Raw genomic sequence first — 26,765 nt, forward strand, 5'->3', positions numbered from 1 at the left:
CGCGATCGCGGATAGTTCAGGGGTTGTGTTGTGCTGGATGTTCGATAACGATCATCCAGCACATGTAGCACGATCACACAATGATATCTTTATCGTCGTCTGATCTGACCGTGTATATGCACCATTACAGCTCCCTGTTCCCTAATTGGCAGCAGTGTACACATGAAAAGGAATTACTTCAGATCACAATAAAACATTGCACAGTTATGTTAAATGAGAAGTAGAACTAACGTAGTATGGTGTATGCGCATTAGTAGCTTTGCATACTACTTAAACATAAAAGGCTCTCCTGTCAAAATCCAATTACAGACTTTACAAGCAGGATTCCTATATAATATTATTGGAGTAATAAAATTTGTACCAATTTTCATTAATTGACATACTATCCACCTCTGTGCCTAACTCTTTATTCTCTGATGGATTGTTCCTACTATTGTGGTAATCAATCCTACCATCCCTTCACAGACTGGAGTATGATCAGAAATGATCGTCAGCAACAGGTTCACAGCAAGGAGGTTATGTTTCTAATTGTGATGTGTGAAATACACCCACTAAATAAATAGGGACTAACTTGTTAATTCCTCTCATCAAACTCTAGGGATAAATCACATAGCAACCCTAACGGTAAGGATTAAAATAAAGCTTCCCAGAGGAAACAAACCCCACACAGAACAACCGAATTATCAGGCTGGAAGTTGTAACACTCCAATCCATTGCACATTCTGTGTGCACAGCAATACGTTTTCTATACAATACATAAACCAGAGATATTTCACATTTACTTGCAAAATTTAACAAAAGTTTGAGGGAAAATGTAAGATCTGTAGTACATAGCAGAGTTACAATGCAAATAGAAGCATGCCATATATAATAATATTACAAAACTATAATGCATGATATTTGAAAACATTGTGATTACAAGCACAATCAGATCAAACTATGCAAGACACAACAACCAATTTCTAGGAAGCAAAATAATGAAAGTATTACAAGCCCGCCTGTGTGCAGCACACCAGAACATTAGTAAGGCATATTTCATAGACTGCGGTCAGAATTATCAGTGAATTAAAGGTTTACAAAGATTGCACTGGTGACACATTGAAACCACTGAACACCTTATGGCACTGGTTGACAACACCCCTTAAAGCCTATATTAATGGACTTACAGAGGACCTTTTCAATAAGGGAAATTAATCTTACCTTTTCCACTTCTTTTTTTCTGTTTGGGACTTAGAATAAGTTGCTAAATCAGTCGGTGTTCACATACTGTTAATCCCACTTATTTTTCTTTTACGGTATCCCCTGCTCCCTTGACTGCTCTAATCCAGTTCCAAGGTCTTCCAAAGCAAAATAGAAATACTGTAGATCTAAAAAGACTAGAGAAAAAAAAGTTGTACACAATTAGATTATATAGCTCCCTCAATATGTACCAAGGATCACAGGATTTGGGAATTGAGGTTTCTGGAGCAGAAGGTGGACTGTCAATGGGACACTTCACTTTGGACGTGGGGCCAGTGTGCCATATATAGGAACAAATTCCCCTCCAGTGGGTGAGAAGGTGGATTTATGTGAAACATGACCAGAATATATTCTGTCATCTATAATAGTATGAAACACATACATGGCATGGGATTCAGTAATGTTTAAAGGAACAAGAGGTCACATTCTGAGGGACTGCAGTAAGAATACATTAACATAAATTACAATGATTGACCCTATAAACAGGCAAAACCAATGCTTCCCAAAAATACCACCGATACTCAAGTCATAAGTGATGAATTAACTTTTGTGGGCCTCACTAATAAAATGGCATTCCATTACAATAGGGACGGCAAGGCTTTATGAATGCAGACCTGGCAAAGCTTCCATCACTATTAAACACCACCTCATTACACTAAAAACCAAACTAAAAAGAAAGGAATTTACCTTTGCATATCTGCCTAAATTCAAATTCCGTGCCAGTTTTAGAGTTGTATAAATGATTAGTGGATACTGAGGGAAAAATATATGGAGGGAACCACCGCCAATACTAGCTTCTCTCACCACTAGAGGGCACAGCCAGTGTGCATGTATGGTAGAATAGCTTTATTAAATCCAATTTTACCAGATGAAAGACAACAGTTTCAAAGATGAATCTGCTGGGTGGCAGGAAGGGGCTTTAATGAATCACAGCTCTTCGCTGGTTAAAAAAAAAAAAAAAAAAGTTATAAATAAAAGTTGTGAATATTAATCACTTTATCCATATGAAGTTTGATAATTTCCGTATAGGTATTTATAGAGGTATAAATACTTCTTGGGAAAATTCTGTAATGATCTTTGTAAAAATGCAACGTTACAGAAGATAAAAATCGAACTGAGCAAAATTAATATAATTGACTGGATGAGACTTGTATACTTTGCTGTGGGCTTTTCCAAGAGGAGCCGCTTTCTCTGAACAAATCAAATACTTCTCCCACACATGGGAACTTTACCGCCTTCAAAATAAAAAGTAAGAGCCCCCACAGTTGTCTGCACTTTCAGCACCTGGTCTGATGGAGCAGTTTTTCTCATTTACACATACAAATTAAGCCATTAATGGGCTCCTTAATGATGGGGTATTAGATGGGAGAAAAAAGTAGCAGCTTTAGCTACAACTACTCCATAAAATAAAAAAAATAAAAAAAAGTGTAGGAACAGTAGTGCCATACCACTTCACCAAAAGCCAGGAAATATGATAAAGTAGTATATTCTGCTAATGAAAACACTGGTAAATTGATACATCTTGATGGTGGGGTGTAAGGGTACATCAACCCAGATAATATGTTGAAGACTAGAACTGGATTTGAGCATTGAAGGGAGCAGGTAAACCTAAGGGGGGAAAACATTGTTAATTTGAAGTCAAATTACACATATCCCAAATGCTACATCAACCAGCAAAAGCTGAATCATTGTGATAGCACAGTCCCCATTGGTTAATGCAAGAATCAAAGCTAACTGCAAGCTGTCCATGCAAACTGCTACACGTGGTCATTCAATGGTCATACCTAGAACCCAGTTTCTTTGACCCACGGAACTTCACTTGAAATGCTTCATAGAAAGCAGAGGAAGGATTCCTGTGAGACCCAAAAATCACATGGAAAAATATTAAACACACTAAATAAAACAGAAGTGTCAAAAGAATAGATGACTGCAGGCCTATAAGAGCAAATACATACCACTCGCTCCAAAAAAGTCCTAAACCTACAATTTGTACAAAATAGGTAAAATTAACTGGATAACAGTAATAAATATATATTCAAAAAAGAGAGCACTCACCAATCTCCATAAAGTAGGCAGGCAACTTTAATAACTCATGTCATCAGGATAACAATTCAAAAAGTCAACGTTTCGGGCCCCACACACCCCCAATCAGGTGAAACAGGCATCATCGCCATCATCAGGTACCTAAAAAAGCATTCTAATGCTGTCCTAGAACTTACAAGTGAACACTAGCACATCTGATGTCGCTAAACTTTGACTTACATGATCCGATTGACCAATCTTCCCAACTCACGAACCTCATGTGCTATTACAGCTGTCCGGCGTGCGCTCCACCAGCTGAAACACAAACCGGAAATGACGTGCCCTCATGTTCGCATGGGTGCCGGGATGGCCAAAAGTGCACAAAGCAAACTCCTTGTTCATCAGCCGGACAGCTGTAATAGCACATGAGGTTCGTGAGTTGGGAAGATTGGTCAATCGGATCATTGCAATGCTTTTTTAGGTACCTGATGATGGAGATGATGCCTGTTTCACCTGATTGGGGGTGTGTCCATCTAAGGGGCCTCTGGTACTTATAGACCCATTTGATCTGGTGGTAGGGCTTGCTACCTGGACAATTTGGGCTGTGGTATTCTGGTCTTGACAAAGGGCACTGTGGGGCCCAAAACATCGCCTTTTTGAATTATCCTGATGCCGTGAGTTATTAAAGTTGCCTGCCTACTTTATGGAAATTGGTGAGTGCTCTCTTTTTTGAATTTATTTGTGGATGCCTATGGATGGACTGTCAGGTGACCTGAGATCTGCATCCCAACAAGCTGGCTATCTGTGAGTGCCGTTCTTACATTGGATGGATGGAGAGATGGAGAATACACACACACACACACACACACACACACACACATATACATATACAAATTTTTAAATTCCTTATGTGAATAAAGTCATAATGTTGAAAAAAAATGCGGCAATACTTTGTGAATAACACTCCTGATAGTGACAGGTGGCAGCAGTCCTCTAGTGGTCCGTGTGGCAACGGGAAGATGGGTGCTGAAAAATAAGAGACGTGCGCCTAATCGTGTAGTATTTAAAGTAAAGCAATCTGTGCTCAAAGTAAATTTTGTGTACCAAAAATTATATGTTTAAAAGCTTATCTGATGTCCAGGTAACATTGCTATGGTCAGGAAGCACGTGATGGCAATGTGTTATGGATATTAATACAAGGGATGATAACCACTTGAAAAAACCTTAAAGAGGGCTGTTTTAACACAACACTTGTTAACTCCTGTCACGGGTCTACTGTTTTACTTGTAGTTGCTAATTTGAATCCATTTGTTTTATTCTGGACTTTGCATCTCTATATGCCTGATGACATCATGAAGGCATGCAATTAAAAAGAAAAAAGGTAGCCCCCTTTTTCTTTATTTCTTCATACAATGAAAAAAACCTGAATGAAACTGAATCCAAGTGTAGCAAAAGCAAACTCAACTGGATCTAGCTGAATCTGTGTGTTCTCAGACGCAGTGTCTGACCTTTCCCAGCCGGGAATACTATACTATTAGGCGCACGTCTCTTATCTTTCAAGTGTGTGTGTGTGTGTGTGTGTGTGTGTGTGTGTGTGTGTGTGTCTTAAGAGTGAAGTACAATAATCACCATTATGGTATTGCACTTATATTGTGTCAAGACTAGTTATAGTCAATTATTGCATTCTACTGTTGGTTGTACCCTGGTTATTATACTATTGTATATAAACTATATCCTTTATAGCCTTGCCCTACAAGTCTCTGTGGTCGCTATATTGAGATTTCTGTGGGTTTAGAAGAGGAGGGAGAGACGGGCCCTTCTGGACCAAAGACTGGCTACGGAGGAGAGAGTCCTTGTCCCAAAAGCCCCTATTACACCAGATTAGAAAATAATCCTGATAACTACAGGAATTTTCTGTGAATGGATGACCCCCAACTTTCAGGAGCTGCTACAACATGTCACTCCCTACAGTGAGATAAGGAAGACACCTATTTAAGGAAAGCCAAAACTGTAGAACAATGCCTGATGGCTGCCCTGAGATCCCTGACAGACTACTACACATACTAATATGCTCTGCTATGGTACAGGTCTCTGTGAAAGCAGATGTGTAGTTTCACGGCAAATGGGGTGCCTCACACTACCTTCACGACCGCCATAACGTTCGTTCTCCCGCTGATGAGCAGAGGGAAGTCACATCATAGCGAATTTAAATACAAATGACCAAACGTGAGGCTGGTTTACAATAAATTGTTGGAAGACCTCAGGCCGAGGTACATAAACACTTCACTTTTTGAACGATACAAAAATGTCAAGAACGACATAGCGCGTGCAGCAATCACTATGTTAGGAGCTGAGCCGACAGATGTTGGGCCAACAGTCAGGCCCTGGTGCTACATACACTACACCAGTGGTTCACAAACTGGGTGCTGTGCCACCCTGGGTCATAACGGGGCACTTACAGGGGTGCCATGGGTTTGTGGTCCAGAACCAGATCAGTTTAGATCCATATGAAAACCAGAGCAGGTGATTGCGAATTGTAAAATATGCGGACAAACATAATTGCAACCCTGTTCACCACCATAACACTGAACATACGGAGGAAAAATTTGATAAATGTATGCAGAATTTCTCAATAAGAAACTTTTGGCCTAGGGGTGCCATGAAAAAGATTGATACCCTAGGGCTCCTTGAATCAAAATGGTTTGGGAACCACTCTACTACACAATTATAGACCCTGACAGATATAGCCATTTCGAGCAGAGAATCGGATAGTGTGTACAAAGCTACACACTGTTCAATGATAGAAGCAGAGTTATTGAATAAAGCATGCAACACTTACAGAAAAGCTTAACGTGGTATTGCAATAAATAGTAATGAGAAACTAAAAAAAAAAAAGTGTTGGGCCTAGAAACATGGAAGCTTTGGTAGTGGTTTTGACAAATTCAATTGTTTAGTCTCGCCTGATCTAACATCTTATGTGCCAGGAAATCTGCAGCGATAGTCAATGGGTTCTGGCGCCCATGTCTTTTTGTGCATGACCGGGTTTAGCTGCATAAAACGGCTGAACAGTTTAAAGTCCTGGTTAGCGCGCCCAAACCACTAACTTATCGCACATTTCTACTCGCCACCCTAACGACGCAACAATTGGATTGAGAGGCCAAAATAAAGAGACTTTGCGCAGATTTCTGCCCGCCACAGATGTACACAGAAATTTGGGTATCCGCAGATGAAAATTTAATAAATACCACCCGGTTTCCCATCACTTTAGACAGGAGTGACAAAACAAATTGACTTGCCACCAATAATATTGCATGTTTCTAGAAAGAAAAATGCTTAATATGAAAGTGTTTTACCAAACCTAACCAAACTTTTTTCAGCATTCTGAACTACTAGAATCAGCATTCCCTGCCTCCCACTGGTTTAAATATTCAAAAATTAAATAATTTAAACCCAGCTGAGAGCAATAGTTGTTCCCTCGACATGCATTTGCTTGTTATGTGCTAAGAGCCACCATTCCTGGGTAGATCAATTTACATAATACAAATGTGTATATTTTTGCTGGTTCTGCAACCCAGTGCTCTCAGCCATTTGTAAACATCAGCCTCAGTGATGCAATGCAGTGTAGATTAGCAATGTCAAACTCTGACCTGTGCACGGGACCCTGACAATACAGGCACAAAGATTATATGTCTCTGGATTACCTATAGTGTTACTCTATTCAAAACCTCAGTATGGGGATGATGGGCTTATCATATCACAACAAACCGTGAAAGGGGGAAACTGATCAATATGAAACCACCAGCGCCTGCTTCCACTAAAACTGAACATTACAAGGAATGTGCGTGCACATTACAGAATGGATTTCTGGTGAATGAATCATCTATGAAGCTAAATGTAGTACATTACATTGGTGGGTGTGCCTCTAGTTATAACTTTCAAAGGGTTCATGCAGAGAAGGATCATTAAGAGGTTCCAGTTAAGAGAAATAAGGATTTTATAATGGTAATGTCTATATCCCCTTCCCAGAGAGGACCCTGACGTCATTAGCCAGTGTCATTCCCTACTATCCAAGAGGGCATAGAGGGGGAATACAACCTTGTGGCGAGCATAGCGAGCCACCGAGCTCGAAGCGTGGCGAGCGCAGCGAGCCCGCGAGGGGACAACTTACTTGTTAAGCTGGCCTTAATGGGCAAGAACTGCACTTGTCATTTTAAAAATCGGTGAGGGCGTGGCACCTTGCTGAAACAGCCTAGCAGGAACACTAAAATTTTTTAAGATGCCCTTGTTCACAGCAACTTTTACTTGTCCTGCAATCATACGGTACAGAGGTATGCCACTTTATCCTTTTAGGTGCCAGACTGTAAAGAAAAAACTTTCTGGAGTATCACCACCATTACAACATACATGAGTTATAGCTGGATACAAACTGTTAGGGGCGAAAATGTCGTTCCCTATTTGAAGCTAGTTTGCCCAGGTTAAGTTGATACTTTGCAGTTTGGAGATGTAGACATGCTTCAAAATTTTGTCCTGTTATTCCACAGCGATCAGGACTAACTGTGGTTCACTCACCAGAGGTCCAGGCTTCACTGGGTATGCAGACCACAATTTGTTTCTCTGAACTGGAGAGGGTCTAGTGTGCCTAAAAGGTCTCCAGTGAATGAGGTACCAAGGATTGCCTAATATATTTACAATTAATGCTAAGGTTTGTTACACAATGGCGGAATTCAATTGCTTCTACCCCCCTTCGCGGCCGAAGGAGCTATTCAAACCCCCGGGGGGTGCAAGCTGAAATGGGCGAAAAGTGACCCGTTTGAGCGCCCAAAAGGCATTTTTCGCGATCGCGTTTAGCACTTTGGTCGGGGGTAGCAGTTTTACACGGCTAAACCAGACCTCTATGGGCACGATCAGCGCAATAATCGGCATCAATTGAATAGCACCCCGCGATCGCCTGTCACTTTAGACGGGAGATCGGGAGTGCTAACAACTGAATACCGCCCAAAGTATCTAACATGCTCAAAAATGGGATTATACACCAATTGAAATTTACTACATTGTATGAGCAGAAGGATCAGAATTTAATAGCACATGCTCACAATATATAGTATTTCTGAAACAAAAACAAAAAAAAATTCTTAGCAAAAATCTCTGGAGAACATGAATTTAGCCATTCGATAATTTTAGGATTTTTTTTTATTTTTTTTAAACTACAAAAGCAGCGACATACCAACTCATCTGAAGACTTCCTATCTGATATATTTCTTATAAATTATATTTCAAGAATCATTTACTTTACAAAAACTTATATATGAAGACAAAAAAAAAATCAATTCAAAAAGTTAAATACACACTGATAAATGGTTTAGCTACAGACCAATTCTAATACATTAATCTCCTAATGGTTCAGGTATATGTGACCTACTTACTGCAAATATATATTGAGGGCGTGCACAGAATACATTTTCATTTATGTTTTGGACACCTTGGCACACAGGTGGCCTCACAACCATTGAAAGAATTAAAGTGGTTCTAGTCAGACTTAACTGTGCAGTCAAATAAACTCCTTCCCGGGGCTACGCTGCATTGAATTGCCCCTAAATGGGGGTAATTCAATTGTTTAAACACAAAAATGTAATGGACGTCCTTCAGAGCAATTCAATTGTTCCCAAGTTAGGGCGGGTATGAACGTCCAGAAGCACAAGGTTTAGCAATGCAATGTGGCTAAACCACTCTAAAGTCCTGCTTTGGGCGCCCAAATTACATACTTATCGCACATTTCTGCTTGCCACTTTGGGAGGCTGCGAGCAGAAATGTGTGCAGCCTTGGCTATTCACGGCCGAACGGAGGAATAATTGAATGGCTTTGTTGGGCGCCCAAAAGAAATAGCCACGGTAAAAACAATTGAATCGCCCCCCAATGAGTCATAATAATGGGCTGGAAAAAAAAAAAAAAGTTGAAAATAAAATGAAAACATGGACTAAGTATTCACACCAATCACCCAAAATAGACTCTTAATAAACAGAAATCCTTTACATCTCCTATTATGGACAGACCTATAAAAATACAAAAACTACTACACACCTACGAGCTTGATGATGCAAGCGCCAAGATTCTTCATAAAAATTCAAGCAGGTGACATTTGCATTAAAGATGGACCTATGACAGACAAATATAACAGTCTGCATGTTAAGTACAAAAAGTACTAGCATGCGTACAGTCAAAATGGACGATGCTACTTTGGTTCCACCTCATATCTGCATTACAACGATGCTTCAAGCTGCTAACACAGTGGTCCCAAACATAAGGACTGTCAGTGGAATATTGAGCAATAACACGATTGAGACTAGATGAGAGGCTCCCAATATACTGATTATAAAAGGAGAGCCCCGACCCCTTTTCCCACAGGGGCCAAGTTTGTCTGTTAATTTAAAGGAATATTCCAGATTTTACAGAGAGTTAGTGGTATGTGTTCCAGACAAACTTTTGACTTAATTTAAAAGGTTGAGAATCCCTGCTCTAGTGAGTTGCAACAACCGGTGCAGAGTGCCCAAAAACTGGAAGGTTCATTTAGGTCTGTACAAGTGTAATGCGAAGGAAAGCTAATGTCACAGGGAATGGTTTATTGAAGCAGCACTGGACTATATACAGCTATGGCCAAAAATTGAGAATGAAAAGTATTGGTTTTCACAAAGACTGCTACTTCAGTTTTTATGATGGCAATTTGCATATACTCCAGAATGTCATGAAGAGTGATCAGATGAATTGCAAATAATTGCAAAGTCCCTCTTTGCCATGACAATGAACCTAATCCCAAAAACATTTCCACTGCATTTCAGCCCTGCTACAAAAAGACCAGCTGACATGTCAGTGATTCCATCGTTAACACAGGTGAGAGTGTTGAGGACATGGCTGGAGATCACAGTCATGCTGATTGAGTTAGAACAGCAGACTGGAAGCTTTAAAAGAAGGGTGGAGCTTGAAATCATTGTTCCTCTGTTAACCAATCATCATTGCTTTGCACAAAAAGGGCTTCACAGGCAAGGATATTGCTGCTAGTAAGAACCCACCTAAAGCAACCATTTATCGGATTAAGAATTTCAAAGTGAGAGGTTCAATAATTGTGAAGGCGGCTTCAGGGCGCCCAAGAACATCCAGCAAGCGCCAGGACAGTCTCCTAAAGTTGATTCAGCTGCAGGATCGGGGCACCACCAGTGCAGAGCTTGCTCAGGAATGGCAGCAGGCAGATGTGAGTGCATATTCACGCACAGTGAGGCAAAGACTTTTGGAGGATTGCCTGGTGTCAAGAAGGGCAGCAAAGAAGCCACTTCTCTCCAGAAAAATCCATCAGGGACAGACAAATATTCTGCAAAAGGTGCAGGGATTGGACTGCTGAGGACTGGGGTAAAGTTATTTTCTCTGATAAATCCCCTTTCAGATTGTTTGGGGCATCTGGAAAAACGCTTGTCCGGAGAAGGAAAGGTGAGCGCTACCATCAGTCCTGCGTCATGCCAACAGTAAAGCATCCTGAGACCATTCATGTGTGGGGTTGCTTCTCAGCCAAGGGAGTGGGTTCACTCACAATTTTGCCTAAGACGACAGCCATGAATAAAGAATGGCACCAAAACATCCTCCAAGAGCAACTTCTCCCAACCATCCAAGAACAGTTTGGTGACGAACACTGCCTTTTCCAGCAAGATGGAGCACCTTGCCATAAGGAACAAGTGATAAATAAGTGGCTCGGGGAACAAAACATCTAAATTTTGGGCCCATGGCCAGGAAACTCCCCAGACCTTAATCCCATTGAGAACTTGTGGCCAATCCTCAAGAGGCAGGTCGACAAACAAAAACCCACAAATTCTGACAAACTCCAAGCATTGATTAGGCAAGAATGGGCGGCCAGTCAGTCAGTATGTGGCCCAGAAATATACACGGGATACACATTAGTACTCAAATACCTAATGGGTGTCACTCCCCCCCCCATCTTTTAAAAAGGACTTGTATGATCAATATCTATCAAATGTGTTCTATATGCACAGCCTATGCATTAGCTGGTGTCTATAGACATTAAAGGTACCCAACCATATGATATTTACTAAACAGAAGTAAATCATGTACAGAGTAAAAGCAAGTCTGAGGTTTAAAGTTTTAAACACATTAATGGATATGAATCCCAAATTATTAGGGAGTTAAAATATTTTTTTAAATTCTGCACTTTAGTACATAGAACAGAACTATTATTTCAGTTCCGTCTAGAGCACAAGGGCAACTTTGCCTTTTCTTCTTCTAACTATATAGGGTCCCACGGTTTGTAAGTTAGTGTGCCAAGCTGTATGTATGTTAGAGTAAATCCAAGTAAGGAGGAGATCCCTATATTCAATATTATGGGAGCATCCACTTGGAAGTCTCCAACCCTCACTCTATTTCCAAAGAGCTAATAATTGACATTAAAGTGAGAAAGCCAGATAATGAGAATACTGTGAAACCACTTGCCTTCAGCTCACTGAAGTCGAAGAGGAAGAAAGGAAATATATAGGTTACAGCTCAATTAGTTTGAACTTCTGCTAGTTTAATTTTTGTTATTTATATGACCTAAAAGCAAGCTAGACAAAAAAAAATAATAATTGTCAGTCATTTTAGTAGTATAGCAGTATTAATCTGCTTCTTCCACCCCCAGAACAGTTCATATTACAGTTGGCTCTGAGGGTCCCCAATGCTTGGCAGCAACTTAACAGGAAATAGTCAGCCAACATGTGGCTTTTCCCAAGCATAAACTACTAGACAGCTATGTAGTTCTTAAATTCAATCAGTCCAACACTTATGTTAATAACAAGCATTTTAATGGTCATTTCTGATAATAGAATGATTTATCAGCTTCAATTAACAGTGCACAAGTAAGCCTTTAAGCAAATGAGGCAACAGGCACCTAGAAACGAGGGGCTTACAATCAGGTTTTCAGCTGGCTAGCCGCTATAGCTGACAGCTCACAATCACAGCCATTCATTACAGTTCCTGGAATGCAGCCTGTGCAGTTCATACTGGTCAGCTATCTATGGAAAATGATCTGTACTCTGTTCTTAATCCAACACACAGTCATTTTACCTATGTGCCAAATGTGGAGGACTTTTCAAGGAACATCTCCCTTAAATACAACCGCTAGTTTTAAATGCATATAAACAGTAACCTGGGCAGAGAATTCTTATGAAGGTGTAAATCCTACATGGGAATATGAAGACAGTATCCAGCAGGTAGAACCAGACACATTTAGCAGGTCATATTCTCCAAAATAAATAAATATAATTTCAGTTTAGAACACCCCGATAAAATGTAATAAAACACAGTCTGGTTACATCAGCCAATAAAAACTGTCCACCCCACTAAAAACTATCCGCCATACCCACTCCTCAATTAGCCAGAAGCAGTTCCCATTATTTACAGCTGATAAACACAGTACTTAGCATTACTGTTACAGTGGCAGCAAGCTATGCTTAAGGAAACATGTTAGGGGTTTAGCGAATGAGGAATGGCTATGTCAGAAAAGATTGTATCACTGAAACACCACTCTCTGTGGTATCACTACACATAAAAGCCAAAACACCCAAGCAATCAAAACAATTCTATCAGAGTAGAAAACACAATAGGCTAAGGACCAAATATTATGCACTAATTTGGGGAGCACCACAGACAAACTGACTGTGCTACAGGACCTGCTATGCTATTCAGACTTGTTTAGAGTATCCCAAGAAGCTGTTCGCTTCCTTAATACAGGGCTTGACAAAAGTTTCTAAAACCTAGGAGCCAGGATGAAAGTTTAGGAGCCAGACCACCCCCTTAGCCCGGGGCAGCATTACTGAGCACCTACGCCCCAGGCAACCAACCCCCATGGCCACACCACTAACGGGGTACCCCAGGTAAACCACCTTCCCACATTATTCAGCAGCTAACCTGCCTCTCCAGCCAACCAACCCCCAGAAAGACCACCCCTCTGCAGCCAAAAATCCCCGGGCAAGCAAAGCCACCGCCGGCAGTGGCCGAACTAGAGAGTGGTGGGCTCAGTTGCAAGAATATGCTTTGGGCACCCCTATGCAGTTCCCCCAGTAGTGGTCCCCCTATGCAATGTACCCAGTAGTAGTCCCCCCTCTGCAGTGCCCCTAGTAGTAGTCCCCCCCTCTGCAGTGCCCACTATGCATTGCCCTTAGTAGCACCCCCTATACAGTGCCCTAGTAACACCCCACCTTATACAGTGCCCTACTAGCGGCCATAGCCCCCGTACAGTGTCCCCTGTAGCAGCCACCCCCCCTATGAAGTCCCCCCAGTAGTGGTCTTCCCAATGCATTGCCCCCAGTAGTAGTCCCCCTATACAGTGCTCCCAATAGTAGTCCCCCTTATGCAGTTACCCCAGTAGTAGTCCCCACTATGCATTACCCCTAGTAGCGGCCCCACCCAGTACAGTGCCCAAGTAGTGCCCCCCCCCCCATACAGTGTCCCCAGTAGCAGCCATCCCCACCTATGCAGTGCCCCCACAGTAGCGTCCACCCAAACTATGCAGTGTCCACAGTGTCCCCAGTAGCGGCTACCCCCCTCCCATGCAGTGCCCCTTAAAATAAAAATAAAAAACCTGCAACTTACTCGATCCACGCTCCTGCCGACGACCGCCGCTGTCCACTCCTCCTGGCCGCTCTGCACTATGGGAGAGAAGTCATGAAGTCTCTCCCAACCTGCTGCGGGGTGAGCCGGAAGGTGGAACTCATGAGTGAGCTCCAGCCGGCTCACTCAGTGGACGACGCAGCAGCCAATGAGAGTCTGACAGACTCATCGGCTGATATAACATACAGCCGCCGCTGGCGGCTGTGGGTTTGTTACTCTGTAGTGTGGACAACGCTCGCGGTCTGCACTACAGGGCCCAGGTGTTGCTGAAAATCTGGTGCCATGGCAACCAAATCTGGTCGCCATGGCGACCTGGCCCCCGGGTTTTGTCGAGTCCTGTCTTAATAGTACCCACAACATATATTTCTGGACCAGTTTACAACATCCATTCAGATGGGTTTCAAAATGATTACATTAAAACACGTCTGGACAAAACAGAATTAAATGCATACATGGATATAGAAACAGGCCCAACTCCAAAATTAGACTAATTGGTTACGCAGCATATAAAATCATTAAGTCACTCCCACAAGATTACAGGCTAACCTAAAAATGGAACACGCCTCCCTTGTCAGAAGAGTAATTAAACCATAAAGACGATAGGTGCTTTTTCAAAATAAAAAATTAGCTCACGTATAAAAACACCAGTACGACCCAATCAATAAAACATTAGACTGCATGTACAATTTAACAAAACTGTGCATTACTGTGCAGTGAAATATTTTTTACTTGCTAACTCTTACCGCAAAAGAGGTCTAATGTCCTGTATTTCTGGATATCCTCTCTTCCGCCACAGTACAACGTGAGAATAAAAGGTGCAAAAAGAAAACACAAAAGGAAAAAAAAAAAAAAAACAACACACACACACACACACACACACAAACAGCTGACAGTCTTGCACAACAAAACTGCATTGAGCAATTCAGATAATAGGGAACCCAAAAGTTAGACCTGAGCAGTAATACTTCAAATGTTACCACTGTTACTTCAATCTTACACTGAAAATACATCTATTAATTTCAAAGGATGCAGATCTTCCGTGGCTTCTTTAAAAAGTTTCTGCTCCTAGATCAGGGCTCGACAAATCCTGGGAGCAAGGTCACCATGGCGAACAGATTTTAGAAGAGCCAGGTACTATTAAAAAGTTTAAAAAGCTAATAGTTAAAAAAAAAAAAAAAAATCAGTTACAGAGAGCTCCTATTGGTAGTTAGAGGAGTGGGTGAGATGCTGCACTTCTGTCGTAGCCCACGGGGAGGAAAGCTCGCATCCGCCACATTCAATTACTGTGGCTTCTCCCTTCACTGTATGCTGGATCATAGATCCAGTCCTTCTCCATGCAGCATTGCCTATAGTGGGGTAGAGAATACCTGCACCATGGGAAGCTGCAGCAACACTGGGAGTGGGGAGCAGAGTGAACATGCCGCAGGGAACTGCATTACTCCCGGCACAAAGGAGTAGTGACCACCAGGGAGTTCCAGATCTAACAGGGAAGAGAGTGACCACGCAGCTGAGGGGAGCTGCATCATTACTGGCACAGTAGAGGCGAGTAACCGCGTGGGATCTGCAGAACTGCTAGCAGGGAGTAGGAGAGTGACTGCTGGGGAGTTGCAGTACTGCTGACGGGGAAGGGAGTGTGTCCTCCAGGGAGCTGTACACAGCTGGTGAGTGACATTTTATCAGAATAACCTACCTCTAGAATATTGTTTGAAATAGAGGGCACTCCTGTGTGTTACTCTCTCTAAATGCACTGCTGTGTGTGGGTCACTATTATCATGGGGTACTCCTGAGTGTGATGCACGATAAATATGGTGCCCTCCTGGGTGTGGCACACTATAAATTGGGTGCTAAGTAAGGGGTGCGTGTGGTAGTCTATACAAGTTTTTGTATATTTTGGATGGGCACAGTGGTCTGGCCCCTAAACTTTTCAACTGGCTCATAGATTTTACAAAAATTTGTTGACACCTCTCCTAGATTCACTGACTGGCTTCCAAATTTTATATATAATTTTATATATCAAAAACAAGTAACAGTCTAACTTAGGCAAGATACGCACTACACCTAACCCAGGTTGATAGGTCTGGCAAGACAATAAAACTGGACGGGCATTTCAATTTGACCATCCAGTTATGGTGTCAGTGTGTACGGGTGGTCTGCGGGTAGCCCGTACACACATAGATGCACCAATATATCTGCATGATATTACATCGTTCACAGACATAGCGAGTGTACATACCCGCCGATGCACTACCCATATCGAACAATCTACTAGTGTGTACCCAGCTTTACATGTCAAGAGTGCATTCCAACAAATAAGATTTTGGAAAGACAGTTATGCACACTCTCCCTGAAGCAAACCATTGGTATACCCATTTCAGGATACTACGTTACACTGACCGCTCTACACTGGATGTTAGACTTTATGCACTTGCACCCACTCTATAATGATTGTCTCGCATTAGCCAAAAAAAGCTTTTCAACCACAACTAACTGCAAGTTTAACTTATGGTAGAAGCAACATAATAGTATAGCAGTGTAAAGAAACCATTCCATTCTCTACAGTAACTGTTGTCTGATAAAAGCAAATTAACGCGAACAGACATTTGCCTGAGCTCACCATAGAGAATAGTGCCATTTTTTAGAATTAACTTTTTTGCTTGACCTGATTTATAAATACATTAGGGAAAAAAAAAAAAAAAAAAAAACATTTCAAGTGCTTATTTTCAACTTTTGTTGCCCTTGCTCACACCTAAAGAGTAACCTAGAGGGCGGTACTGAAACAAATAAAGCACCATTAGGGCTATTCCATATGGAGCGAAAAGTCTTTTTTTGCGATAATGTCGCAAAAAATGACGTCATTTTCGGTGGTTTTGGTTTTACACTGTATTCAATTTCAAAGACTTTTCGAACCTGCGAAAAGTCTTTGGAAAAAAAAAAAAAAAAAAACCAGGGATAAAACTTTTCACCACTGAATAGGTGGTGAAAAAAAGTGCAGAATTGGGGTTTAGGGGTGCAGGCTTAAAAAAAATAGCCTGCACCCCTGGGAATGACATTTTAAAAATAACTCAAAAAAAAATAAAAAATAAAAATAGGGACACCCCAAAAAATTAATTTAAAAATTGGGGTGAAAAAAAAAAAAAAGGGAAAAAAAAGTGTTTAAAAATAGGGAAATAGGTTCAGGGCTATTCTGCAAATATGCGGCAGGTGCATAGTTGCAGAATTTTTTAAAAGTTACTTTAGGGACATAAAAATAGGCTAGTACCAATTTTCATGTACCCTAAATTTGATGGGACCACTTAACAAAAGGAAAAAAATAACCTAAGTGCTCTTCTGCAACACTTCTTCAATGTCGGGAGAAAACACCTGCTGCGGCTATTTAAATCCCCGACTTTCATTTGCAGGCTAAAACAGGGGTACCCATAGTGATCCCCCATGTTTTTACAACTTTAGGGGGTCCTACCATTTATTCAAGGAAAAATTTGTTTTTTTTACGCAGATCCCACTACGCAGTTTCCCGTTTTCGTAGCTTTTATATTGAATACTGGGATAAAGCGGGTGCGCGCCCGATACTTTATCCCAGGAAAATCTCCGATGTGGAGCGAAAAGTCCAGCAGGGACTTTTCGCTCCCATATTGAATACCCCTCCATGTGCATAAACAATTTAGCGTTTGCTTTGTGTCTTTGTCACAGGTTCTCAAACTCGGCCCTCAGGACCCCAAACAGTGCATGTTTTCCATGTCTCCTCACATACTTGCAAGTGAAATAATTAGCTCACCTGTGAATTTTTTAACCTGTGACAGTGAGTGATGAATACACATGTGCACCTGCCGGGAGATCTGGAAAATGTGACCTGTGTGAGGTCCTGAGGACCGAGTTTGGGAACCACAGGCCTATTTCAATGAAGCCTTCAGTGTTCTGAAATATAAAATGCTGGTTAAAAGGCATCATGGAGTTTAATAGGTACATTCATTTAGGGCTTAGCAAATGCCTGGCAAAATTTAGGACATCTGCCTCTGACCCCAGAGAACGCTGCTCTGCGTTGAACTTGTAATCTTTTAATATGCCCTTGTCTACCAGCTCTATTGGAGAGTTAAATCAAGTACATTGCTCAGTTTTGGTAATACATATTTTCATACTGAAGATTAGTGCTGCAAGAGATGTTATTAAAGGATTTTTGGTACTTTGTGGTTAAAAGGAACTATTTTTTTTTGCTATTTTTTGTGCGATTTTCATTTTTTCCATCACGCTTTTACCCATGTTTAAATAACATCTTCCTAGTTTTCACTCTAGATCAGGGGTCTTCAACCTTGGCCATCCAGCTGCTGTGGAGCTACACATCCCAGCATGCACTGCCATAGTTTTAGCATGCTGTTATATCAAAAAGGTGGCAGTGCATGCTGGGATGTGTAGTTCCACAGCAGCTGTAGGGCCAAGGCTGAAGACCCCTGCTCTAGATCATGAAAGAGTACAGCTGTGCTCTCGAAATTGGGGTGTGGAGTCTCAGGGAGAGGGTGTGGTCTCAGTACACCCCTCCCTTTCCAGCACTTTAGAGGGGTGTGCCCAGCACTCAAGGAAACTGGGCTGCCACCAACCTCTCCACTCACTGCGGACAGATTCCGTGCACAGTGCCTGGGCGCAGGACAGAGGGAAGCACACCGGGAGGCAGGGTGCCACAGGCGGCAACATGTGATCAAAGGGGGCGCCTCCATAAGGCCAGGTGCATTCTAGCACTTCAAGATCGGGCAAGGCACAACACCCCGTTGAAACAGTCTAGCAGGAAAGCCATCTTCCTAACAAAGCTAACATTTTGGTTCGTAACATTTATATTTGTATTTAACCAAAAATAGTGCTTTGTAGTGTATATCCAGATCCTTGAATTGATTAATTGCACCAAGGATGGCTTTGAAAGGATCTTTCTCCCTGGATGCGGCTGCACCCTCAAACAAATTCCCCACCGTTTTTTTAGTTTTTTTTTGTAAAGTTGCACTTCCAGATAATCTTTGTCCCAAAGTCTAACTTGGCCGTATGTAGGAGCACACCCCGACGCTGCTCAAAATGCCCTTAGAGAAATGACACAGCCTTCCTCTCTGCATGGGACAAACCCCAAATTTTGATCATCACTTCCTTCTAACAACCAACACCACAGCGTCAGAAGGGGCTACAGTACAGCAATCATTACCAGCAAAAGTATTGCTATCAAGAACAGCAAATTACCAGTTTACAGTTAAACAGCTAAAGGGGACAGAGCCAGGTAGCACAAGCATCACCTGTCCCTCTCTTGCACCAGGATAGCAACAGAGATCATTACCTGCTTTGAAAAAAAAAAAAGAAAAAAAAAAAAAAGGACCAACAGGATGTTCCTGTAACAGTAAAGTACTGGGTTTTCTAAAGACTGGTAAACTACTTATGCAATTCTAACCTGAATTGGCAATTAAAGCAAATGTCCATGTTTCTTTACTGAAAACACACAGATTAGGTGTGTGAGCATTAAAATATATGAAGTCTTAATAAATGAAAGCTACACACAAATCTTTCAATAAGCATTCCACACACTCATATATGGGTATAACAAACAGAGCAGAACATGATGAATATTAACTGCAAAGTGTTTGTTTGCTCCTGAAAGGAATATACTTTTACCACCAATATCTTATCTAGGAACAGAACTACACAGAAGTATTAATATTGTGGCTCTAGACTAGTGATGCATGACCCTCCAAGCCAGTCTCTTCGCCCCTTCCAACTTTGTTGTCATAATTGTTTGTTATAATTTATAATAATACTTGTTTAAAAAGGCCTACTGATGCTACTACAGATAAGTAGTTTTTATTCTAGCACCCTGCACCTTAAAACCCGTACAGTTCCTCTAACTTGCCTGAGGTGTCGCTCTCTGCTCTGATGCAAGAAACTGTCGCGTTTAAGCAGTTTGTGTGCTAGAAGCATCAGAGCAGAGAGCGACAGCCCAGACAGGAGGGAGGAACTGCATGGGTTTTAACAGGTGCAGGGTGCTAGAAGAAAGACTAAGATAAGTATCTATTCCATCGATTAAAAGGTACTAATTTAACTTGCTACTGAATTTAATAGTAATGTGCAGCCCCACTGAAAGTTAGAGGGCCATCCAGTGCGGCCCCCGAACTGACAGCTATACACACAAAAAGGTGTGAAAACAATGGTTTATTATCCATTTTAAATTGTAAACCAAAACACAAATTTATATAAACAGCTTAAGAGTTTGTACAAAGCATTATATCAAACGCTTAGGAGTATATTTACTAGAGGGAGTGTTTTTAGAAGTGAAGATGTTGCCCATAGCAACCAGATTCTACTTAACATTTATCTAGCACCTTATAGAAGATAGCTAGAATCTGATTGGTTGCTATGGGCAACATCTCCACTTCTAAAAAACACTCACTTTAATAAATATACTCCTTAGTATCTCACAATGGAAGCTATGCTTAGCAATACATGTAATGCACCCTGTAATTTTAAATTGATGATTATGACAACCAAATTGCAGAACTGGTAATGGAGAACTACTTTCCTTCATCTCATCCACTATAATGACATAGGGCAGTGGTATTTAACCTCAGCAATACAATCCAGGAAGCCTTTTGAGTGCTGATTACATGATGTCACTGAATTCTGCATACATTACTGGTACTACTAAATTACTGGGACCCAATACAGAGACTCTTGCAATCACTGAAAGCAAAAAGGGGCAAATTGAGTAAAGCTTGAAAATCTGAACTACATTATAAAAACTGTCCTGCTTAAATAGGAGCCACAAAAATGACGTCCGACATCTTCTATGTATAAACATAACTTTCTTAAATTAAAATCATTTTTCATATGTAATAAAGCTTTGATTTCATTTTGGATTAAAAGGTTACTTTGCGTTATTTCTAGAACCACATATCACTAGTGTTAAAATAAAATATACACACAACTCCTGAAACTAATACAGCAGACATACTGATCATTCCCATTTTACCAACAAGGTTAACTTAAGCTTCTGAACTGCTTGTTAACTAACAAGACTGTGCTCAGATCAAGCACATCAAGAGATCTACATTATATGCAGTAGACCACAGTAAGTGTTATCTGCGAGAAAATTAAAATCTCAAAAAGAAAACCGACCCCATTATCCAAACTCCTAGTAGTGCGGGTCATGGAGAAAGCATGGAAGAAAAACCACAGCAATAAATGATAAATAAAATACAGATAAACCTAAACAAAAAAAAAAATAAAATGATATGGTTGTCATGAATGAACAGTTAGACAAAGGGAATTCTACATCAGGGGAAGAAGATCAGAGACGCACACTGATGTGTAGTTATGTAAACCTGCCTTATTTGCTCCCATTTTAACTCTATGGGCTCGATTCAATTGAACGCGAATGAAATAGCCCCGGGAGGGAGCTCACACAGCTATTCAATTCAGCGTGCGGTTAAGGATTTCTTCTCACACTCCTCCAGGGGTGCGAGCAGAAATCTGACAAAAGTACAGACGCGATTCTGTTTTCTGCCATTAGCGTCGTGGAAATTGCGTCGTGCCGGGCTGTTTAGTCGGGGAATGCCCGTTCTTGCGACTAAACACCCTGTTTAAGGCATGAGGGGCAGGAGAACAGGCATTCTCCGACCGAAAAGCCCGCTGAATTGATTAGCTCCGGGAGCTCCATCCCGGCGCTATTTAATTTACGTTTAATTGAAGAGAGCTCAAAGATAACTTCTGCACCTAGAAACAAAGTTGTTAAATGAGGTTTTCTAGTTAGTAGGGCTTATTTACTAAGACAAATGTCATCCATAAACAGCAGCGAAAAATGGTACTTCATGATCATGCTGACTGGCACTTGACCAACAGCTGTTTCACACATAAACCGGCGCTTGCTAAACTCTTGCTATATGGAGAAGCCATGCATTTCTCCCTCAGTCTTACCGTTGTGTCCTTTTTACTGAGCTTCTGTGGCAGAAACATGAAGGAATAGCACAAGTGCCAACGACGTACAACAGTGTGGTGTAATCTTCTTGCTAGATACCCTTTGGCATAGGACAAACATATCTAAAGTCATCAATATTATATTGTATTTTACTGAGCATAAAGCAGGGAATACAAACATGTATACATATTCATTACTACCATGTTTCATTATTGCTCAACACGCACTATGTACTACTGAGATCATTAAACAAATAGCAAAAGGAGCAGGTTTGTGTGCGGCAGTGGAAGTAGTAGTCACTGATCCTGACTAGTGTAAAGTTGATCATTGTTGAACTGGAGCTGTAGATACCACCAAATTTGACAAATTCACTTTTCAACACTATAAAACCTGCTGTTCAAGTGTGTCATTCAGTGGTATATAAACAGAAACTGTGCTCAAGTTCCTGGAAACAAGGCGCACTCATAGCATTAAGACAAATTTGAAATGCTTCATACCTGTCATCCTCACCATCAACAGGGATAGGTAAACCAAATACGGGTAAGTGAAGAGGATTTGTTAGAGTGTCTGTGATTGGAATTTTCACAAAAGACTTCTCAGAAATCAGGGAAATTGGTAGCTGAGGTAGGGGTTCCGACTTTCTTCTGTCATCAATTTGACCAGCCAAAGGCTGCGTCTGAAACTGATTAATGTTAGACTGTGGCAGACCTGTATGTACATTTGTTGTACCTTGCACTGATGGAAGCCCACCTGTTGGAATTAGGCTGTTACTCCTGCTTACAGAAGTATGGCTACTCAATGGAGACTGTACAAAAGTAGCAGGAGAAATTGGCATAGAAATAGGAGTAGTAGAGACACTACTTGCTAGTCCTGAAACACCAGTACTGGGTACAGCAATGGGAACAGTCTGAACTCCAGGTGTCATGGCATTATGTCCTCCAGGAATGCCCGACACCTGACTACTCCCACTCACTTGCTGTTGACTTATAGGTTTTTGCTGCACCACACCAACAATTGACACTGTTGGCTGTGTCACACCTCCAGGTTGTTGCATATGAACTGGATGGCCCTGGGGAGTTGGTGCACTCTGTAGGAGTCCTGATCCTTGGCTCACTGAGTCACTGGATACAGAATGAAGACCCATAAGTTGCGCTCCACCTGTTTGCAGATGCTGGCCTGGAAGACCGGTCGGAGGCCCAGAACCCGCAATGACTGAGTTTGATGGTTGTTGGGTTGTTCCTTGTGACTGTATAACGGTTATGTGTTGCACATAATCAACCTGGCCAGAGGACTGTGTGACCATCATATGTCCAGGCTGTATCTGGGACTGGCTGTAAGTAAATTGTTGGGGTTGACTGACCGAGACATTGGTCTGCTGCTGACTGCTAGACATAGGTGATGGTGCAATGGGTACAGGTACTGGGCCATTATGCCCACTCTGCAGAAGGCTCTGTGTAGGGATGTAGGACTGGCCTTGCTGCAGCAGTTGGGAGGGGACTGCAGGATACATGGGCTGTCCAGCACCCTGAGACACCACCACAGCTGCCCCTCCACCCATGGGCTGTCCAGTGACAAAGTGCTGCTGCGGGGCGTGCTGGCTGATCACCGTGTCAGCGCTGTGGGAGCTGTCAGCCCCAGAGTCCGCACCGTGAGCTACGTGCACCGTGGAGCCCCCTGTGGCGCCCAGGCCGCTATCCGCAGAGTGATCGTAGGTGCCGGTGTGCCGGATGGTGTCCACGCTGCGGGTGATCAGGCTGCCGCTCTCAGAGTCCCTATCGTAGTACTCCGTGCACGTCCAGCGGCCCCTCCGGTACGGCTCCCCGGAGCCGTGGTCTAGCTTGATTACCCGGAAGCGTGAGGTGCAGGCGACTGCCGCGGGCTGGGGGGCGGCGGCTGCTGCTGCCGGGGGCTGGTGCAGAGGGCCGGCCGCCTGCCCGCTGCTGCCTCTGATCCCCGGAGCCTCCTGAGGCAGATTGGGGGACGTGGTGCCGGATGTCTCGGCGTCTCCCACGTTGTTCAGGGTCTCCTCGGACGAGCTCCGCTCCGGCACATCCTCCGGTCCGTAGTCGGTAGCCCGGGACACATCGAAGATCTCGGAGGAGACGTCCTCGGTGCGCGACTCGTCGGGGTCGTCCAGGCTCTCCGTGTCCTCCGTGATGCTGCTGGCCGCCTGCGCCGTGGTCACGCTGGTGATCTGGAGCAGCTCTTCTTCTTCGCCGGCATCTTGGACATGGCGAGGGGCAGAGCCGGGGCACGTCCCCCCGGGGAGGCTGGGAGAGGCGGCTCCGCTGCTCCGGTTCACTGGGAAGGGGGGTTCCCGGGGTCACCGAGCTCAGCTCTAGCGCAGCGCAGTCATCCCGGCTCCCAGTGTGGGCCTCTTCTGTCACCGCAGCCCGGGGTCGCTGCAGGCCGCCCTTACAGATTGCAGTACCGGCTCTAGTCAGGCCGCGGTACCCCCGCTCTCCCCTAACACATCGCGGGGGACATGTCCGGATTAGGATGTGGCGCTGCTGTCCCGTCAGAGAGGAAGTGAGAGACGCTGCTGCTGGGAGGTGGAAGCTACAGCAGCGGCAGCAGCGGGGGATAAATGTCTGTTAGTGACGGCGGCCAGGCCGCTCCTCCTACTCCCGCGATGCGGGACACGCCCCCTCCCCGCTGCCCATCCCTCAGCGTCAGCGCCTCCGCCGCTCACACCGCCCAGCTCCCCCGCCTGCTCCGCAAGATGGCCGCCAGGGGTACAGCAGGGAGAGCGCGAGAGCCAGGCGGGGCTGCAGGCATGTGTGCCCTCATTCCATTGGCTGCATTGTGGTGACGTCATTGGGTTAGGAGCCTCCCCCCTAAAGGCACACTCAGGTTGTGACCGGTCACCGCGCACCGGTAATGTAGGCGGGGTACGCTGTACTATCACCGGGCTCTCTGCATGCTCCGCAGTGTGTAATTCGCATAGCGCTGGCCGGACCCGCACGCAGCATGTCTCCGGTAATGACGGTGCTGCAGCAGGCGGGCTCCAGTTCGTGTAAGAGAGACAAGACGGCGGCTGTCATAGGACAACACGGGATAACATCCATACGGAGTGCTGGCGCTGTGCTTTGCTTTATACAGTGCGGGGTGACTAGAATACATTACCGTCAAGAGACCCCGCACTTCCCGATATTTACACATGCAGACTCGGGACATTAGGCCCAGAATCAACACGCCTACCTGGTGAAACCCTGCCAATTTAGACTAAAGGCCCCCATGCATCAGCAATTGATTGCAGCAATCGTGCAATTTGCAATTGATTGTGTATAAAAATCTTTCCCTTTTTCAATCGATTGAAAAAGGGAAAGATTTTCAAACACAATCGATTACAAATTGCACGATTGTTGCAATCAATTGCCGATATATGGGGGCCTTGAGCTCCGAGACTTTCGGGGTTCGTGATTCGGGACTGTGGCGGCGAAACCAGGACAGTTGGGAAACTAATACATAGATTTAACGAGAATAATAATATGAATTCAGCTTATCTTCCACTGCATTCCTCTTACACGCAATGAACAGCGCTATGATTAGTATTTGACTGCTGGTAGTGTGTGGGGGTTTTGGGGAGGGAGTTATAGCCAGAGGCGTAACTAGAGTCTTTGGAGCCCAGGGCAAGCTGAAGAACAGTGTGCCCCCCCCCCAGATAATAAAGTAAAATATACATGCGTGTGGTCACTGAAAATGGGGTGTGCCATCTTGACATATGCACCTTACCTATACGGTGGTTTCTCACAACGCGGAACCTCTGAAGAAATGTATTCTCCATGGGAAGACGGCATCCAGTCAATATTCACTATTCATGTAGGTCACATCGTCCGGAAGATGCCTGTTTGAATAGGAATATTAACAAGGTCATCATACAACAGCGGTTCAATCAGACTCATTCCTCCTGTGTAACTTCCTTCCTGCGTCTCTCAGCCACACAATCTCCCCCTGCGTCGTCTCTCAGCACACCATCACCTCCCTCCCCTGCGTTGTCTCAGCCACACCATCGCCTACCCCCTGCATCGTCTCAGCACACCATCACCCACCTGCGTTGTCTCAGCCACACCATCACCTCCGTACCTTGTTGCCTCTCAGCACACCATCGCCTCCCCCCTTCTGCGTCATCTCTCAGCCATACCGTCACCTACCCCCTGCGTTCTCAGCCATACCGTCACCTCCACCCCAGCGTCGTCTCTCAGCACACAATCATCTCCCTACTGCATCGTCTCCCAGCAACACCATCGCCTACCCCCCTGCGTTGCTTCTCAGCCACACAATCACCTCACCACCGCGTAGTCTCAGCACACCACCTCCTTCGCTGTTGTCTCTCAGCCGCACTATCACCTCCCCCTGCCTCGTCTCTCAGCCACACCATCACCTTCCCCGTGTTGTCTCAGCACACCATCACCTCCCCCTGTGTTGTCTCTCAGCCACACCGTCACCTCCCTACCATGTCATCTCTCAGCACACCATCATCTCCCTCGCTGTGTCGTCTCTCAGCCACACCATCACTTCCCCCCCTTGCGTCGTCTTTCCCCACACCACTCCTCCCCATGCCATCTCTCAGCCACACCATCATCTCCCCCACCTGCTTCATTTCTCAGCCAGACCGGCACACACTGACACAGATACATACTGACACAGATACACACACTGGCACATACACTGACACAGATACTCACACACTGACAAAGCTTACACAGACCAGCACCCCCCACGTGGCAGTCCGCAATCCCCCCCACCCTCCCGGGGCAGTCCGGCCCCCCTCCCGCGGAGGCAATAGAAACTAATACATTCAAAATACACAAATAGGAGTGGTCCACAAGAGCTGTTTTCTCTACACGTTATCCGTTCACGGACTCCGTCTCTAATTCCTCCACTTCTATGCATGATCACCCATTGACAGATAGCATTCACCAAGAGT

At 43.7% G+C, this 26,765-nt stretch overlaps 1 protein-coding gene across 1 annotated transcript in view; it reads right to left on the reverse strand.

Moving 5' to 3' along the window:
- Positions 1–24,506, reverse strand: part of TSC22D2 (TSC22 domain family member 2) — a 51,743-nt gene extending 27,237 nt beyond the window's left edge. The window contains 3 exon segments of the mRNA XM_088447712.1: positions 3,024–3,092; positions 22,333–24,034; positions 24,037–24,506. Coding sequence (XP_088303838.1) covers positions 3,024–3,092; positions 22,333–24,034; positions 24,037–24,067 — 1,802 coding nt within the window. The 5' untranslated portion in view covers positions 24,068–24,506.
- Between the last annotated feature and the right edge of the window lie 2,259 nt (positions 24,507–26,765).

Source organism: Taudactylus pleione, unplaced genomic scaffold (assembly GCF_031769625.1).
Source record: "Taudactylus pleione unplaced genomic scaffold, aTauple2 ptg000436l, whole genome shotgun sequence".
NCBI lineage: Eukaryota > Metazoa > Chordata > Amphibia > Anura > Myobatrachidae > Taudactylus > Taudactylus pleione.